This window comes from Aptenodytes patagonicus, chromosome Z, assembly GCF_965638725.1.
Source record: "Aptenodytes patagonicus chromosome Z, bAptPat1.pri.cur, whole genome shotgun sequence".
NCBI classification, from domain to species: Eukaryota; Metazoa; Chordata; class Aves; order Sphenisciformes; family Spheniscidae; genus Aptenodytes; species Aptenodytes patagonicus.
Window position 1 is genome coordinate 77,552,576 of NC_134982.1, and position 18,637 is coordinate 77,571,212.

The 18,637-nt window shown below is 41.4% G+C and overlaps 1 protein-coding gene across 1 annotated transcript in view; it reads left to right on the forward strand.

Moving 5' to 3' along the window:
* Positions 1–18,637, forward strand: part of SVEP1 (sushi, von Willebrand factor type A, EGF and pentraxin domain containing 1) — a 135,192-nt gene that overhangs the window by 35,739 nt on the left and 80,816 nt on the right. Inside the window, exons 4-6 of the mRNA XM_076362088.1 lie at positions 9,872–10,030; positions 10,272–10,451; positions 15,206–15,385. Coding sequence (XP_076218203.1) covers positions 9,872–10,030; positions 10,272–10,451; positions 15,206–15,385 — 519 coding nt within the window. The remainder of the gene's footprint in view (positions 1–9,871; positions 10,031–10,271; positions 10,452–15,205; positions 15,386–18,637) is intronic.

Consider the following 18,637-nt stretch of genomic DNA (forward strand, 5'->3'; position numbering starts at 1 on the left):
TGCCTCTAGCTCACGCGGAAGTTAACCGAGTAGCATATAGTGCAGCCCAGATGAAGCTTTTTCACTCTTCTGATGTATCTAACTGCCATCACTTGGGATTTGGTCTAGGGATAATTTTGGCCCTTTGGGCATCTAGTAGCTGCTTATTAGTCCATCCTGTTACGGAGATGATGGATTGGTGGATTTGTTGGTACAATGGGAAGTAATGAAAAACTAAGAAAGTATGGAATGATTTTGCTCCTTGTGTCTGATTTGAATCCCCCTCTGCAAATGTGTCCTTCTCTTGGCCCTCCCTTTTTCTTCTTGACCCAGAACCCTTTCTGTCAGCTGAAAGGAAGAGCAGAGTTATTTGATACATGGTATGATAGTTGGACCAGGCCTAGAGAAAACTGGGCTTCCACTGCCTTCAAACAAGACAGATACTAGATCTCTGAAGCAGTTACTTGCTCATCTGTGTGTAGCACAAACTAAACAAACTGTTGGGGTTCTTTTTAATGTAATTTGCTTTACTCCAGCCTGTCTGTATTTTTTTACAGTTTTGTAAAAACAAAAATATAACTTCACACCAAGTATATTAAAATGGCAAAATAGTGCAAGGACAGGATGGTGATGTTCCTTTTCAGTGTTTATGTATTTAAATAGCAGGAAGCTATCCAGAGATCCAGGTCACTTAGAAGAGTACTATTTCGAGTAGCATGTGCTGTCACATCGGCAGTGATCAAGGTTTACTGAGGAATGTGTGTCTGTGATTATGGTGAAGACCATGTCCAGAGAAGCCTACTATATAGTAGTACTGCTCTGAGGAAAGCATTTTCAGAATTGATTTTATTTCCCCTTTTAAGTAAGGGTCTGATTGTGTGCGATGTTTTGGACACAAAACCTTCACTTGCATATAAATAAATTCATAAATAATCTCTATTTGCATGCCAAACTTTACACAATCAACTAAGTTAATTTCCAAAAAAACCCTTCTTGTAGTTTCGGAATTTGTTGTACACTTTTAGCATGATACATTTTAGAAATATACAGGGGCATGAGGACATAAATCAATATCCAAACTCTAAAAATCAAAAGTGCTGGCATAGGCTGATACCCACAGCTAATAGGCATGTTTATGTTTGCTTTGGGTACGCCCTCCAAATGTATCACTGAGGCTACATTTGGTGTCTATGTAGACAACAAATGTAAACACTGTCTAAAATGCCACTGCGATTTAAACCAGAAGAGCTTCATTTCAATACATGAATGCCATTTCTGTGTATATAAATTGCACAAGTTGTCAGGATATATCTTGTGAACTTGTAGCTTGAATGAAGCATGGGTAGGCTTCTTTTTAAGTTACAGTACAGTACATGGAATCAGGATTTTCTTTTTTTATTCCTGAGTAAGCCACATGCTTTGAGACAAAGAGAGAAGTTACCCTCTGTAAAAGTGTATATAGTAGTCTTTATTTTTATCATTGTAGAACATATAAAATACTTTTAAAAGCTCTGTGTCCTTGCAATGCATGTGTGTGGTTCAAATAGGAATCTGTTTAAGACACTCACCATGTTTTTGACATACAATAGTTGGTCTGCTTTTTTAAAAAGTTTTAAAACTTGGCATAAATGGATTTTCTATATATTCTCAGTACTGCTGCTATTACCGAGGAGGGTATTTTGCAGTCAGAATCATTTCTTTGCAGTAATCCTATCTAAATGTGTGGGCCCCAAGCCTACCCAGGGATGCTCAGCATAGTTGTGGCTCACAGCCAGACCTCCCTGTGGAAGAAGGTCCTTGTAGGCATCCTAACTTTTACAAGCTGTGATAGCTCTTGGACTTGTATTCTTCAGCAGGCAGATTGTTCCCCACATTGTGTATGCTTGGGGTACCAAGATGGGATGTTCACCCAAGGGACTGCATCTCCTTCCAGGCAACTTTCCAGTTCTTCTGCCCCATGGGAGAGGATCCAAGATTCTCATTTTTATCGTGAACAAGTTATTTCTGCTGAAAGTTTGTATTGACTGTTTGAAGTGCTTAAAGATCTAGAGCTAGGTCATCTCAAAGTGTCATTCCAAATGCTGCAGCCTACTTGGTAGTGGAATATTGCCGTTTTGATGTCTGTAAACTCAGTAAAAAGCTTTGAGTGAACCTCTCCCTATGTATCATGTATAGAAGTAGCTAAACTTCTGACTTGTTTCAGCCTGCTCTCCCCAGTGAGAGGAAATTTGCAAATCTAATAAAGAGATGGAACAAAATACATCAAATAGGAACGGAGAAGACATCTAGCTTGTTAAATTGCTAATCATGTTGCTGTAAGAAGGATGCTTAAGGAATACTGACAAAGAGCAGATGGATGAGCAGGTTCAATGCTGTCTGAAATTAATGCAGAGCACATGCTGGGGATAACAGGAGATATTAAAGAGTTGGAGAACGTGCTGAGACTTAGCAGAAATCCTTCCCTGATCCCTACACTTAAAGGCAAGCTCGAGGTTTTCTTTTGCAGTCTTGTTGTACAAGTCATACATGTCAAATGTTTAAATAAAGCCACTTCCTCGCATATTTCTTGTAATCCTAGCATGCTCCTGGCTCATGTTTTTTTTATGGCACCATACATGTTGCAAACTGCAGAAAGGTGGATTACAGTATCTGCCAAAGTTTTATATTTTTTTCTCCTTGCCTTTCCAATGACATTTCATGGGCACAAAGTGCCTGTTCTGACAAACCTACCGTATAGGAGATTTTAAAAAAAAACCACCTTCCCACATGACTTAAATATGACAACAAAAGCTCTAACTTCTGGAGGCAGTCTCTACAGTAGAAACCCAGGGTGTGGAAAGTCTTTGAGAAGCAGGCTTAAAGATCTTCATGTGCAGGTCCAGTGAGGTACATTTCAGAGGCTGGGGTAGTCTGTTTTTCTGCTGGCCCAAGCCGAGCATTTTTTGGCTTGTAAACACCAGGAGAGAAACCCACAGCTGTGGTTCATTGTTTGGTTTAGTAGAATAGACTTGAAAATTACAGAATCCTGGGGCACATTGGTGCCCCACATTTGCACAATACAATAGTTAACAGCAACAGCCAAGAGATATCACTATGGAATATATGGAGAGGGCAGGGGACTGGGGAGTTTCATGCAATTGTGGCTTCCATCAGTATGCCTCCCATGTTATTCACGTTCTTCCCATGTAGAGGCCACTCACAAATGAACCGTGCAGCAGCAGCAGAATGGTTTTTGGAGGCAGGAGGGAGGGTTGGGCAGCACTGTGTACTAGTACTGCAAGACATCCCAAACTCTTCCTCTGCTGCAGCAGTAAGTGGGAAAGTGTCAGGAAGTCTCTGGCTGCTTGGTGTAGAACGGGGATCTCCATTTCCTCCATGACACCATGCATTATCCTTGTAAAGCATATTTTATTTGGCAGGCCATTGTCACAGGGAATATGTAACAGCCCCTTGTTCCTAGTGCTTCTTCTAATAGAGGGTGAGCCTGGCCCTTAGGCAATATCTGATCATGTAGTACCTTGTCACGATGAGAGATGCAGATGTCAGGGTAGAAAGATGTAGCACACGATAATGTACTGTAACTTCTTTGTACTTCCTTCCTCATGAAAGTTTTTACTTCTGTTTAGTAAAATAACTAAGCTTTATAGTCATGTGGTTTAACCCGGCAGGCAGCTAAACACCACACAGCTGTTTGCTTACTCCCCCGCAGTGGGATGGGGGAGAGAATCGAAAAAAAAAGGTAAAACTCATGGATTGAGATAAAGACAATTTAATAGGAGAGAAAAGAAAGGGAAAATAATAATGATAAAAGAATATACAAAACAAGTGGTGCACAATGGAATTGCTTACCACCTGCTGACCAATGCCCAGCCAGTTCCCGAGCAGCAGACCCCAAACAATTTTTCCCCTAGTTTGTATGCTGAGCATGACGTCATATGATACGGAATGTCCCTTCGGTCAGTTGGGGTCCGGCTGTCCCAGCTGTGTCACTCCCAACTTCTTGTGCACCCCCAGCCTACTCACTGATGGGGTGGGGCGAGAAGCAGGAAAAGGCTTTGACTCTGTGTAAGCACTGCTCAGCAGTAACTGAAGCATCAGTTTTTAATGAACATTATTCTCATACTAAATCCAAAACACAGCACTATACCAGCTACTAGAAAGAAAAGTAACTCTATCCCAGCCGAAACCAGGACAGGCCCATTCATGGTGGGAAATTTAAAACATGACTGATGGCAAATACAGCTACCACAGCACTTGTTTCACACACACAAAGGTCAGGGTGACGTATTTTCTAATTTTCTTTTTTTTTTTTGCTGTTGCCAAGGCACAAGAATCTTAGATGAAGTAACGCAGTGGGAGAGAGAGTCCACACCTTCAGGCTGTAGTTCTCCTTCAAGGGCATAAATATGAGTTAATTTGAGGTTTTGGTTGTCCTGATATTGTGAACTATAATTCAAAGTAGTTCTAGGCACACACTTCCACATAACTTCCAACGAATAAATAAAAGTACAAGACCTCATATGCTAGGTCAAAGATCCACGTAAACAAAAATCTCCTGTCCATGTATGTTCAGTAACAAAAACTGAGGAAACAGGGAAAGAATTTAATACAAACATCCAGTGATCATTGTTTAGAGATTCTGTGACCTAATGATTGCAAACCAGTAGAAACCAACAAACCAAAATAAGAATAGGTATTCATGGTATACTCTGATTCTGGGACAGATTCACCACTTCATTATGTTGAATGCGTACCCATGTAATCAGTGTCATAGAAGTAATTACAGTAGCATAAAACCAGTTTGATTAAATGGAAAAGTAGGCTTTCTTTCCTCATTTAAGAAGTCTGGGGATTGAGTTATAAAGACTATTTATGTATTTGTGATTTGCATCAAGGTGTCATTTCATTTAGGCCTTACACATATGGGGAAAAATGAGAATTAGAGACTACAATCATCACAGTAGCAGTGTACGAATAGAGCTCAAGGTGATGCAGGAGAGAGCAGGATATTGCCTAGCTGATTCCTGCCATATCCTGCAAAAGATAAACCCTTAATCGGATCCTTCAAGCCTCAAGTGTGGAAAAAACAGCTCATGCCAGGGATTACTTAGTAAATGTAGTTAGTGGGAGAAATTATGCGTTGAAGAAAATACAAAATCCCTCAAATTAATCTTTGAAATACATGGAGTTTGACTCTCCTCTCTCTTACGCTGGAATAAATGAAGAATAATTCCATTTCAGTGACTTAGATACCTTAGCGTAGTTGGAGAGGAAATTGAGCTTGCCTGCTGTCCCAGGATTTTAACAGATTTACATTTTTAAGGCAGAATTGTTTATCCTTAAAATTTGTACTCGTACATTCAGAGGAAGAATAGTGACCCTGTGTCACGGAGTAGAACCCTTTGACACATAATCTCTACCTGTTTAAATCCAGACTGGAGTCTTCATGCCATTATGTGGGTTCAATACCGGTTGGCTTAACTTTGCCACTGGCTTTAGTATTTGCAGTTTACAAAAAGCCAAACTGGATAATACGTGTTAAGTGTTTGGTGAATCTCTGAAATATACCTTGGTTTATGTTGTCACTTTTACAATGTTAAATTATTCTTGCTTGAAGATTAAAATATCAAATTTGTCATTATTGTAGGCAGGCAGAGGAGAAGAATTCCTACTGAATTTGAAGGTCTGTTCTTTGATTTTTTGGTGGACTTTCCCAACTTTCCATGTCCATTGTTCAGCTTCAGGCAATGTCTTGACATATAGTTATGCTGTCAGTACATATGCGTTGTCTGATACGTTTTTATGCCTACCCTGTGGGTCTTTGTTTCTAGCAAACCTGTGGCATATTTCCTTTCTAGTGATTTCTTTTCTATGCGCAACTTGATTTTTTTTGATAGATAAAGGAGTAAGAAAGTGTGTTCCATTGGTGGCCTAAGAAGTCATCAAGCCCTGTAGTGTTCAAAAACAGAAGAGACACGCTGGATTTTCTTACGTTTTTTCAGTTAGTTGTATACCCTAGGAGAGCATAACTGAGGAGGAAAATGCAGGAGGCATGCTGAAGTAAGCATGTGTTATTTCATTCCCATTTCTGATCAGAAGGTTATTGCACTGTCATTACCACAGACAATAGAAGCTGAATGTGAATTGTTGATGAATATCTACCATTTTATGAAAGCACGTTGTTGTTGTTGATGACAACTTCAATGTGAGCCATCTTTGTGTGCTTGGGGAGTTTGGGGCCTGTGCTTGTTTGAGTTAGCACACTAATCCCTGCTTCCAGATATCTTTTCATTCCTGTAACAAAGAGCTAATCCTCTGGTGTAACTCAGCATTCACTGTTCTGGTCTCAAGAGGGGAATTACATTAAACAAAAAGCATTTCCTTGCTCCTCCCCTTGCTTCTGGGCAAAGAACAACATGGTTCACACATAGGCAGTAGTTAAATCTTTTGTTGAGAAGATCATACATGCAGATGTGCACATAAGTGTCCTCTCTGTTTAAAGGCTGATACTGTTAAAATTGTTTCCCCATTTTAAAATTTTTGCCTTTTTTATCATTCTTGACAGTGACAGGTTGATGCTTGTTTGCACTGGGGTTCATTCACATGCTGTTTTGAGCCTTTTTATACCATCACATTGTTGGCAAGGGGAAGCAAGCCTTGAAAAAAAATTTACATTGTTTTTACAGATGAGCACTGGAGAAGATGATCTCTCCCTGCAGTCAGTTTTTGCGGTTATAGAGGGCATGTTGGTGAGTGCAGACTGGTGACTAGAAAGCAATGAAAATTTGGCACTGCTTGATTCTCAGAAGAGACCCCAGAGAGACACCTGTATGATCAGTCATGGATGGGGCCACATGTGCTCTTCAGATGTGCTTGCCCCTCAAGTTCCCTCTTGCCTCTGAATGCATCGCTGTGTGTAGACTGGGGCCATGCTGTAGTGCTGTCTGGAGCAGGAGGGGGGGATGGGTCTGCAGACTAGGCAAGCCCAGCCTACAGCAGATGGCCAAAGCTCTGCTCTTCCACAGCTGATTTTGGATGGTTAGCCTAAGCTGTGGCCAGACTAACCTCTACGGCTGTGATGGAAGTGCAGAGAGGTCAGCATACTTATGCTCCATTCTTAAACCATCTCTTGGTATCACAGGATAGACTGTGTGATCTCACACACTTGGAAATAGCTCTGTAACCAAGTGTTACCTTGTGAAAATTGTGAATGTAGCTTGCATGGAGTTTTGTAGCTGAATACATCAAGGGGAGATGCAGGGTCAATGAGCAGTTCAGGGACTCAGGTTTGGAGAAAATTCTGCATAAAAAGCCAAGATAGAATGTAGTTCAACTTTCTAGAAAGGCAGTGGAAAGCATTTGAAGCATAGAAGAAGGATCAGGACATTTGGGGAAATTTGTCTTTCCCAATAGAGACATTAATAGCCATTTTAACAGTATGATTTACCTCCTGCTGCTTCACTGGGAAGAGCAAATTGTAAGTGTAATTTCAGAATGAACTATTTTTGTCAAAGCCAGATTGATTCAAAGGCCTAAGCAAATTACTGGGTTTGTTGTTAAAAATGCCCACATCATAGAATGGGTGCTTATTTTTATCCCATAGTTCTCAGAACAGAAACAGAAAATAGCTGCTGCTTCTTCATCTAAGGTGAGGTTGCAAGAAAGAGAAACGTTAGGTTGGGGTGTTGTTGTTTTGTTGGTTTTTTTAATGAAACACTTCTTTAGATGTCATTTTATATGCCACACATTAATTTACTTTTGCTGGCACACGGAGGGCAGCTTTGTCATACAGCAGGTCCCCTGTGATGCTTAACTTGCACTCTTTCTGTATCCTTTTGAATGTACTTCATCACTTTCTGCTGGATACCAGTTAGTTTTGACAAGGATGCACAGAGACTTCCACAAAGTGCCAGAGGGCACTATTTCAGAGATTTTCGAGTAATACCTCTGATGCTTCGCCAGTTTGGAGGTGATCGTCTGAAGCATGAGAGAATATTTCGGCAAGACCTAATGTCCAAGGAGGGGATTTCTGCACAGAAGAGAGGAAAGAAGCAGTAACAGTCCAAGAGGAATGTCTTGGATGGGAAGAGCAAGTGAACTATAGGAAAGGGATTTTTTTGCAAATGCTTTTCCAAAAGTCCCAAAACAAAAACAAAAAATTCCTGGCTCTAATTCTGATTGGATTTTTCTGCCCTTTTTCCTTCCTGAAATGCTTTGATTTGCACTTACATCCTTTACTGGTTAGGTATTTGCATTGTCTTTTTAAAAGTGTGTTTAAAAAACAGATTTGTGAAGCCAATTTACAGCACCCAAAATCACCTCTTAACTGCTAGCTACTCGGTTCCTTTCTTCAAAATAAAACTGTGAATTCTTCTGAAAAGGAAACAAATATAATCTCTGGAAGCTATTCAAAAGACCATGCTCCTTCTGGAAAGAAGCGCTAACTGTTCATATGGGTTGATTTTTTAAGGTGTAATCCATAAAATTTGGCATATGAAAGTCAATTCTTCCGTGACAGGTGAGGAAAAAGGAGACTGGGGTTTCTTTTGGTTGTTTTGAGTTTTTTTTTTTTCCCAGTTGCTTAGAAAGCAGGAAGTTGCTTTCATTAATTAAAGACAAGAGTCGCTACCCAACTCACAGAACAGAGCTGGTCCAATATCTACCAAAGAAAAGAGACTGATGCTGCCAGAATCTCTGAACTCCAGGAAATATACCTCAATAGGAAAGATTTGCTCCAGAAGCAGAGCACATCTGACTATGTAAGGAGGAAGGCACTTGAGGGCGTTTATGGTTGTACAGTTCTTTATACCATCCTGAGCTACATCAGATGGTACAAAGTGACTGTACTGAGGGGAGGAAATGAGAGGCTGAGTTGCAGTCTGCAAGAGAAAGTGTGGCCATTAGGAAAATTTGTAGACAGTGAAATTAATGAAATGAGAGCTTTTTTGGCTGGGTTTCAGTGTTATTATTACATAACCTTCTCAAAAAATTTCCTGAACTTTACATCAGGCGGTATGTTTTTCAGAGCAAGTGTCTTTGAATTCTGTTTCAAGTGGTAATCTGATCAATCAATACTTCACTTTATCACCACCTGTTGAGTAGTCACTCCCCTGTTTCTCACATCATCCTGTGAAATAAATAAGGATGATTATGGTGGTTTCCTGAAGAACAGAATTCAAGGCAGAGAGAGATAAAACTCAGACCTACCCAACCAATCTGAAGTTCTCAGATGAAAGGTGCCTTTTCCCTATGTGTTTTCCCTGCCTCTGAAGACATCTCTTGAATCTCTTTATGGCTTGTGCATGTAGATGCACAGAGTTAAAAATATTAAATGGGATGTAAATGAGTGCAAAAGCTTCAGGGAGCAGTTGCTTTGATTAATTGCTTCATTGTTTGTGGTTCATGCATTTTAGCAAGTATAGTGTGTAGATCATATATAATCATAATGTGTAAATCAAGGGCAGGGGTTTTTGCTAGCTTGTGTTAGCTTGTTGCTAAGAATTTGTATGCATTAAACTTCAGTGTAGTTTTGAATGGCAAGGATTTTGTCTGAATGAATTTTTTACACCTCTAAATCAAGAATGTCTTTGTGAGGTCAGCACAGGTTTTATCAGTGAAAATCTGGTGTGTCTTCTGGGACTGGGCTTCTTTTCAAGATTAATCATGGACTTAATATCAGCCCCCAGGCAGTCACTGGAGAGACCTCCACCAAGTTTGGTGGGCTTTAGTTCACCCCACTTTAAGTGGAGAATGCTCCTACCCTAAGTGACACTGGTTGTATGAGGTAAAAAAAAAATGTAAAAAAGTAAAGCAACACACCTGAAAAATTATGCTGGCTGTGAAAGGTGGATATCCTGAACTCCTTTCTGTCATGTTTTCTTTTGCTCAACAGCTTGTCCACCAGGAACATACAAGCCTGAAGGTTCACCGGGTGGAATCAGCACTTGCACCTCATGTCCTGATGAGAATCATACTTCTCCACCAGGAAGTACCTCTATTGAAGATTGTACATGTCGGGAGGGATATCGTGCTGTAGGACAAACCTGTGAAGGTAAGTGTTTCCATCCAGGAACAGAGTACCCCTGGAATGCACAGTACAGTGCTTGGACAATTTTGTTATCTGTGTTTGCACTGTGAAGGACATGTCAAATTGCATGAAAGATTTTCTGTGTCATTCCAAAACAACAAAATGACCAAGGTGCAAGTTGGAAATGAAAAATAACATTTTCCTTCAGTAGCCTGTTGCACTCCAGCTAGCATCATAACTCTGTTGCCGTTGTTTAATTATTTAGTTGTTCACTGCCCTGAACTGAAGCCCCCTGAAAATGGTTACTTTGTCCAGAATGTCTGCAACAATTACTTTAATGCTGCCTGCGGGATCCGGTGCAAAGCAGGATTTGATCTCGTGGGAAGCAGCATCCGGCTTTGTCAGCCAAATGGTCAATGGTCTGGATCAGAGGCTACTTGCAGAGGTATGGATGTCATGTGTTTGAAAAGTCTTTTTCTGTTGGATTAGTTTGTTCTTAACAGTAGTTTTCTCTGCTCACTACATAGTTGGACGTGCAAATCTGATCCTGTTAGCTCTTGGGTGAAAGAATGTTCCAAAGGTAAACTCCCACTCCAATCACTCCGTTTCCCTCCTTCCTAAAATGGAAGGAGGACATCTACAATAGGCAATGCAGAGCAGTGTTTACTAGGCAGACAGTCTTTTGCAAGTGAATCTACACTCTCCTTCCTTAAACCTCTCTCCACCTAATTTCTATGAATTTTGTATCTACGTTATGTAAATCCAGCAAACCTATGAAGTAGTCGAATATATAACAAGACCTTGCCACATGGGTGTGTTAGAATATCCACCAGACTCCTGGCATAAATGGGCATTGGCATTGGGAGACATTAACCATGGAAGAATTCCATTTTGCTTTCTTACAGTTCCTTCTCATGAAAAATAGGAAAGCTTGGGCCTTGAGCATAGTCTTCAGAAGAATTTTGAGTGGAGTTTCACTAGGGAACAACTGGCAGTATCCTAGAAGTTGACTGTAAGAGAATGTGAGCTGGAAAGGAAATAAACAGAAGGTGTGAAAGGGAGGAGACATGGGAAAGAGCATCCTGAAAAACATTATTCCAGGAGCTCTTACAAGTACATAGGAACACAGTTTTGCTTTGTTATCACTTGTCTCTGCCTGTGGTTGGGTTCTTGATGATTTAGAAGGGGAACCGCATCCCCAGGTAGTCCTGTCTGGTATGTCTTCCAAGGAGGGCCTGAAAAAACAGGTAGCAGCCCTCATCTCTTCAACAGCCGCAGGTTGTAGTTCAACATCTTTAACTTGAATTGGATGCACTTGACTTCATGCTGCACTGGAAGCTAGTAAATAAGAAGTCATCAGCTCCTTCTGTAACTCTTGCCCTGGCCTTGAGTTCAGGGAAAGAGGCAGGATAGATCCTTGGAGGCATTAGCACTTTATGCCACTACAGCAAACACTGCAGCCCTTAAAGAAACAGCAAGTCATGGTTCTGAAAGGAGGGATCTGAGCCACAGATCAGTTCCTCAGGACATTCTTATATAGCAGTTCGCTTCTGCTTACATTGCAGGACTCTTCTTCAGATAATCCTGGAAAACTTAAGTCTTCCTTTATAGCTTCTAGTGACAGAAGGCAGGAAGGAGAAGCTTTCAATAGAAAATAAGTTGCTGGCCAGTACTATGAGGGTATCTTGAGAAGCTAGACTTAGAGCTGTTGACTTCCCAGCAGCCAAAACATGGACTGAAGATGTATGCTACTTCAGGTAGACTGGGATATTGGGAAAGAGCACCTGCCTGTCAAAGCTTCTGTCACACAGTAGCTTCCAGTACAAAAAATCTGGGGAAGGCTGCAGTCAGCCACAAAGAAAGGATCCTTCATCCTCACCATCTATAGAGAAGTGGAAGATTCTAGTACTTGGAAAACTTTCTGGAGCATTTAAAAATATTCACCTATTGGGTGTTGGTGCATGATCTTCCTTTAACAGGGAATTTGTCTGGAAGGTGGGGGAAGAGAAAAGTCTGCCTTGATATTGTCTTGATGTTGAGTTAATATCCTTTGAAGCATTGAAAGGATATATTTTTGCTTTTCTTGTGCCATCCTCCATCATACTGAAGACTTCCAATTAAAAAAAAATATTAAAAAGTCCTACCTTTACATGTGCTGGATCTGCTAGTCTCGATTCACTCAGACTATGAAAGGGAGCAAGATCAAAGGCACAGTTTATAGCTGTCTTGTTAATCCCAGGAGAATTTTATCACATAAATTAGGAAGGGAGAGTGAAGGAAAATCCCTTTGCACTGCTTTGGATTTTGACATTAAACACTCCTCAGTTGTTCTGCTAGCTAAAATCTTTTGTGCTATTGGAAAGTGATTAATGCAGTCATGTCATGCAATTAACAGTGACCCATGAAAAAAACAACTACAAAGTGTGTATTTAATCCAGAAAAATGTATTAGGAGAAAACCCAGAGCAAGCAGAATATACCGTTGTTGTTGTTTTCACTGGCTTTATGGAAATATTTCTTTGTCATGGAAAATGCTTTATTGGCAAGAGGATGGTTTTGTGTTTAATGCATGGAACGATAACCAGGATAACATGGGCTCAGTTACAGGTTTCTGCCAGAGCCATACTGAGACACTGAGTAAGCATGAACATTGAAACACGGAGGAGACAGGAGCACTACAGCCATGCAGTCCTTCCAGAAGAGGTGGCTGGACTTCCCGGGTAGTGGAAGGGAGTGCCTTCTCTGTAGGCACATTGATATTGCTGAGAGCCTCCTCAGTGCTCTTAATTCATTCAGGCTTCCTCAGTACTGCCGTAGAGTTTGGTAGCATTTGCTTTCTTTTACCACAGATTGGGTATTAAAACCTTGCATAGAAACCTTAAAAGAGAAAGCCTATTCTCTTCTCTATAAAGCATGTGTGATTCAGCTGTAAAAATGTCTTTCTTACTCTACTACAGTTAAGATACAGCGTATTAGGAAGCTGCTCTGAAGCTCAGAGTGCCTCTCGCAAGATGGAGGTTTCAAGATCTTTTTTTATACTCTTAAATGCACTTTCTAGAGGATGCCTGTGTATATGCAAGCACAAGAGGAATAGTACTTTCAGAGACAGTGGTAATGCAAAGATATATCGGGTGCATCTGAATAGCATTTTTTCTTTCCTATCCAATATACATAGGTTTTGCTACAGACCTTTTTTTCCACTCAGGTGCTACTATAGCTGTTTTCAAAAAAGACATTATTTAACGTGAGGTTTTTATATCTTGAGGGTCTTACAGTTATTGGCATTTATACAGCTGGCTTTCATTTGAAGGAGCGCTCAGGGTATCTGCCCATTTATTAGTTTGAGGGTGTATAGTGATCTGTTCAGTCTGTGTGTCCACTTGTAGGCGTGTCCTGTCTAATCAGTGTGCAGAATAAACAGCTACAGGGAAAAGGAGAGAAAGTTCTCAGGTTGGCTTATTTTCAAGTGTATTTGGAGAGGAGCTCATGGTTTGCCTCCTATCTGGCAGCAGCAAGGATGGGTTGGTTGGTAAAGTCAGCATCCCAAACCACAGTGAAGAAGTTGTCCAGATCTCTGATGCCACCCGTCACCAGAGCTTGCCCTCCTGCCAGCAAGGTCAACAGAAACTGTGGAAGACAATCCAGGGAGAACAGAGTTTAGGGAACTGTAGTCTTCTATTTTTGAGCAGTTACACTGTTTGCCCTTGTGTGTTTTTCTCCCCCTAATAACTATTGAACATACTGAGCAGTATTGTTCAGCTTCAGCTGAGAGCAGAGTTTTCAACCATACAAGTTTTCCGCTGATTTTGGAAAATCATTAGCTGGTTATTGAAGAGAGGCATGAATTGTTGAAGGAAAAGGTGCACTAGGACCCCAGCAGGCATCTACACATTTGGGCTTGCTATCACCCGGTTGTCATACATTTATCATCATCACACAGTCATGGCCAGACAGTAGGTGTGTACAGCTTAGGTGTTTGAGGGACCCAAAGGCCAGGCAGTGTGTATGTAGCTCAGAGTCTTGTCCAGAGGGGAGCAAGGAGACAAATGCAGAAGCGTAAGATACTGGCTGGAGAGGAGGAGAGCTGGAGGCAGTGCAAAGGAAGGAGGTCCTAGTAGAAGAGCTTGAGGTTATGACACTGAAACAAAGAATATAAATCCAGGCCATACCAGTGCTACTACTTTCTTCTTCTGACTGTCATTCAGCTGTTTTGGGATCAGTCTTAATTACAGTGTAGCTTTATGTTAAATTGCACCATCAGGATTCAGTAACAAAACGGTAAGACAATCTGAGGATCACCCTCCATGCCCCACTTCCCTTTCTGCACACGCATCCTGGACAGGACTGCGTTCTCCTTGGCATCATGCTGCTTCCAGTGTTTGTGAGACATGGCAGGAGAAAGGCCTCTGTGCTGAGCAGCAGCCAGGACTGCCTCCATGGGGAGCCCTACACCAGAAGGGTCTCTTCTGTCTCAGCAACAACCTGGTTTCTTCCTTTTCATCTCTTATGGTCCTGTTGTCTATGAATGCCTTGTATTCCTTCTTCCTCTCTCTCTCCCCCTCACCATGATGAATGTCTGCTGTTCTGATTTGTGGGGGCTCACACGTGTCTGTGTCTACATCAATACACGCCAGAGTGCCTGAGAATGTTCCTGAGTACTGGGAAACTGTCATCTGCCCTGTTAATAAGCTCTTAGCCTCTTCCCTGGCGCTCACTCAGCCCGTACCAGACTGCCAGTTGGAAATCCCCCAAAGAACTCACAGGCATGGCTGGGGGATTAGAAACTTCTAAAGACACACACTTTTCCATAGGATTCCATTTGCCTGTAGCTGTCCCATTTTGAAGGCTGATAGACATTACTAGCACAGGCCACACACTGTGTGCAGGATGCCTTCAATAGCTAGGAACATTTCTAAGCACAGTTAGTTTGCTAGCCTGGACATATATCAGAACTTACGTGAGCTTGGAAGTATGTGCCCAACCTCATACATGCTATGTAAGACTGTTTCAAGAAGAGGAAGGCATCAAGTCTTTGAAAAAAATCAGTCCTGTTCCAACCCTATTCCCTAAATTTGTACAAACTGCTGTAACTAGTGTACAAGCCAGTACCTGTCCCACTTCTGAAAACCTGGGCAAACTAGTGCAACTCCACTGATTCTCAGTGCTGCAGAGTGAACTGGCGTTTTTTTTCCCTTTGCAGTTCGAACATGTCCCAAACTTTGGGCTCCTGAAAACGGACACATTAATTGTTCAACAGCTGATATCTCCTATAAGACAGTATGTTTTGTGACCTGCAATGAGGGCTATGAAATAGAAGGAAACACCAAACTCACCTGCCAGGGAACCTCACAGTGGGATTCAAAGGAGCCAAAGTGTGTGGGTAAGTATCTGATCACACTCTTGTCTGTTCATGTCAGAGTGCAGCCTTTTCTGACATGCTGTTATGAGTGAGAAACTCTCCCTATTTTAATATTTGGTGAAGCTAAGACAGGAATGAGGATTTGTCTATGGATGTTTTATACCGGTCTTAGAAGTTGGGGAGGGGCAAAGGAATTTGTAGCGGAGAAAGTGGACAGATTATCACTGAAATCCAACACAGACAGCTGATAACTAAAAGGTTGTTGCATCTGGTGCGTGTTAAGACACTGTCACACAATGTATTGTAGGAAACATGCAAGTTGTAGGTCCATACTACGGATTAAACGTGAACAACCAGGGTTTGAGTTACCATCTTAAAGCTAAAGATGACCTCCAGACAAGGACTAGGGTATGTTAGCCAGGCACTGTGAGTGCTGAGTAGAGATGCAGCAGTTGTCACTTTTGCTGAACTCCCAGCAGGAAATAAGTTTAGACAAGTTAGGAACCAAGTACCTCTAAGGCAGGATTCAAAAGTCACACCAGCTGTGCAGGGATAGGTAAGCATAGAATCATAGAATCATAGAATCATTGAGGTTGGAAAAGACCTCTAAGATCATCGAGTCCAACTGTCAACCCAACACCACCATGCCCACTAAACCATGTCCCTAAGCGCCTCATCTACACGTCTTTTAAAAACCTCCAGGGATGGGGACTCCACCACTTCCCTGGGCAGCCTGTTCCAATGTTTCACCACTCTTTCAGTAAAGAAATTTTTCCTTACATCCAATCTAAACCTCCCCTGCCGCAACTTGAGGCCATTTCCTCTCGTCCTATCGCTTGTTACTTCAGAGAAAAGACCAACACCCACCTCGCTACAACCTCCTTTCAGGTAGTTGTAGAGAGCGATGAGGTCTCCCCTCAGCCTCCTCTTCTCCAGGCTAAACAGTCCCAGTTCCCTCAGCCGCTCCTCATAAGACTTGTTCTCCAGACCCCTCACCAGCCTCGTTGCCCTTCTCTGGACACGCTCCAGCACCTCAACGTCCTTCTTGTAGTGAGGGGCCCAAAACTGAACACAGTATTCGAGGTGCGGCCTCACCAGTGCCGAGTACAGGGGCACGATCACTTCCCTACTCCTGCTGGCCACACTATTGCTGATACAGGCCAGGATGCCATTGGCCTTCTTGGCCGCCTGGGCACACTGCCGGCTCATGTTCAGCTGGCTGTCGACCAACACCCCCAGGTCCTTCTCTGCTGGGCAGCTTTCCAGCCACTCTTCCCCAAGCCTGTAGCGCTGCATGGGGTTGTTGTGGCCAAAGTGCAGGACCCGGCACTGCTGTTCCAGAAATAAAGGATTGTAGATTTCAGAAGTGCCCATTTAGGACTAGTGACAGGTATTAACTTAGAAAGGTAAGAGGAAGAAATACAGTTGAAACATTTCCGAGGGTAGACTGCAAAAAAAAAAAGCACAAGCTTTAAGTCCAGCAATTCAGAAGCTGATCCAGTGCTGACTAAAGTCAGGGTGAAATACATGTCACCTGGGTCCAGTAAATGTGATGCCAGTAGGGTGACTTGGCTTGAACCTGTGGCTATTTTTTACTGTTTTACTGTAGGCTTAAAAATGTGGACTTTGCTTGAGACAAGAATAAATTTCTAACTGTAGATATGTTCTCTAAGATGATGAAAGTAATCCAAAAGTATTAATTTATCAAGCGAGTTTGTTAAGAGATCCTAATCTTTCTTCTGTTGAAGTCAGTGGAAAAACTTCAATTAACTTCAAAAGGAAGGGACCCTGAAATCCTGTTGGAAGATTATAATTGGAAGATTAACTGTATTCATCAGTTGAATTCATCCTTTCTAGCTTAGCATTTTGATTATTAAAATCCAGCTATGCTCTGTATCAGAAGATTTCTTCACACCATGCAGTATTGCCTCCATTCCTGGATTACCCATGGCAATAGCTTATTTTTGCTGAGTCTGAAAATCTAGTGTAAAAGTTAGCTTTGATTGTCACAGAGGGAAGAGTATTAGCTGGAAAACGTCTCTGCTGCTTCTTGTTGTGACTGGTGTTTAGAACAGGCTTGCTGAGATTCTTGTTCAATATAGATATGCGGAGTTTTATTCAAGGAAGAATGCAAATCACAATACTAATATGGTGTTCTCCTCAAAAACTGCCCTTTGTACTCATTTTCTGAACGTTCATCATTATCATGGAGGTATTCTCCATTTATTTTTAGTCTGAACCGCTTCTAATTATTATTTATCATCTGGTACATAAAAGATACCAGAAATCCTGCTGTAATTTGGCATTTGTAATTGATGATTTATTCATTTCTTACCCTTCTGCTAGAAAAATGAAGTGGAACTGGGTTCGATCTCTTACCTTGAAACAGATCTCTTGGACCTCGGGGTACACTTCTAGCTCTTTTTCTGAATGCTTTTCAGTTTGAGTGTGCATCACTGCAAAGTTTACCATATTTAAAAGTTAGCTCACTGAGACTGTATTACAACCATCTGTAACCATAACTGACAACTGTACCATAACATAGCCTGGATTGTTTACAGTCACTTCTGTGAGGTCTGTTGTCATATGCATCTTTTTCCAAGAGACTGGAAGTTAATGCAAGTTTGGCTATTACATATGTTTTAAATTTTTATATTTTTCATGAAAGATGCTGTTAGAATGAGTTACTTTTGAGTAGGTTACATACATTATAGGTGGCTTACAAATAAAACACCTGCTGAAAAGGGAAGCTTTGTCATTTGTCCAATTTGAAAAAAAAAATTCACAGTCATGTTCTTGTGTTTCCTTCCCCACTGGCGAAAGATTAATATCCAGCACGTTAAAATTAATGAATTTTGCAAGATACTGTTCTTGCTTTGTTCAAGGTTTAGTGGAGAAAGGTAAAAATACAGATGGCATCCAGTGTGTTGATGCCACCTAGTGTTGAAAGAATACTACTCCACTCTTCTGATTGCAGTTGGCCAATTCTTTCCCTGAGACATTGTGTTCCCAAAGGGGTTGAAGGAAAGAGCCAGGATTTGCTTGGTAATCTTTTCTTTTGCTGCAATATTGAAGTTCCTCTTGATGTTAAGAATTATAATACAGTGTTGTGGTTCATCACAGGCAGTTGCAGATGAAAGCATATTCTGTCTCTCCTTAGAAGTGCTTTTTTCCTCTCTATTAATTCCCTATTCATATGACTAATACCATGGATATCACGCTGCTCCTCATGAAGTCCAGAATTCCTGGGTCAGCTTGATCAAATTCTGGAAT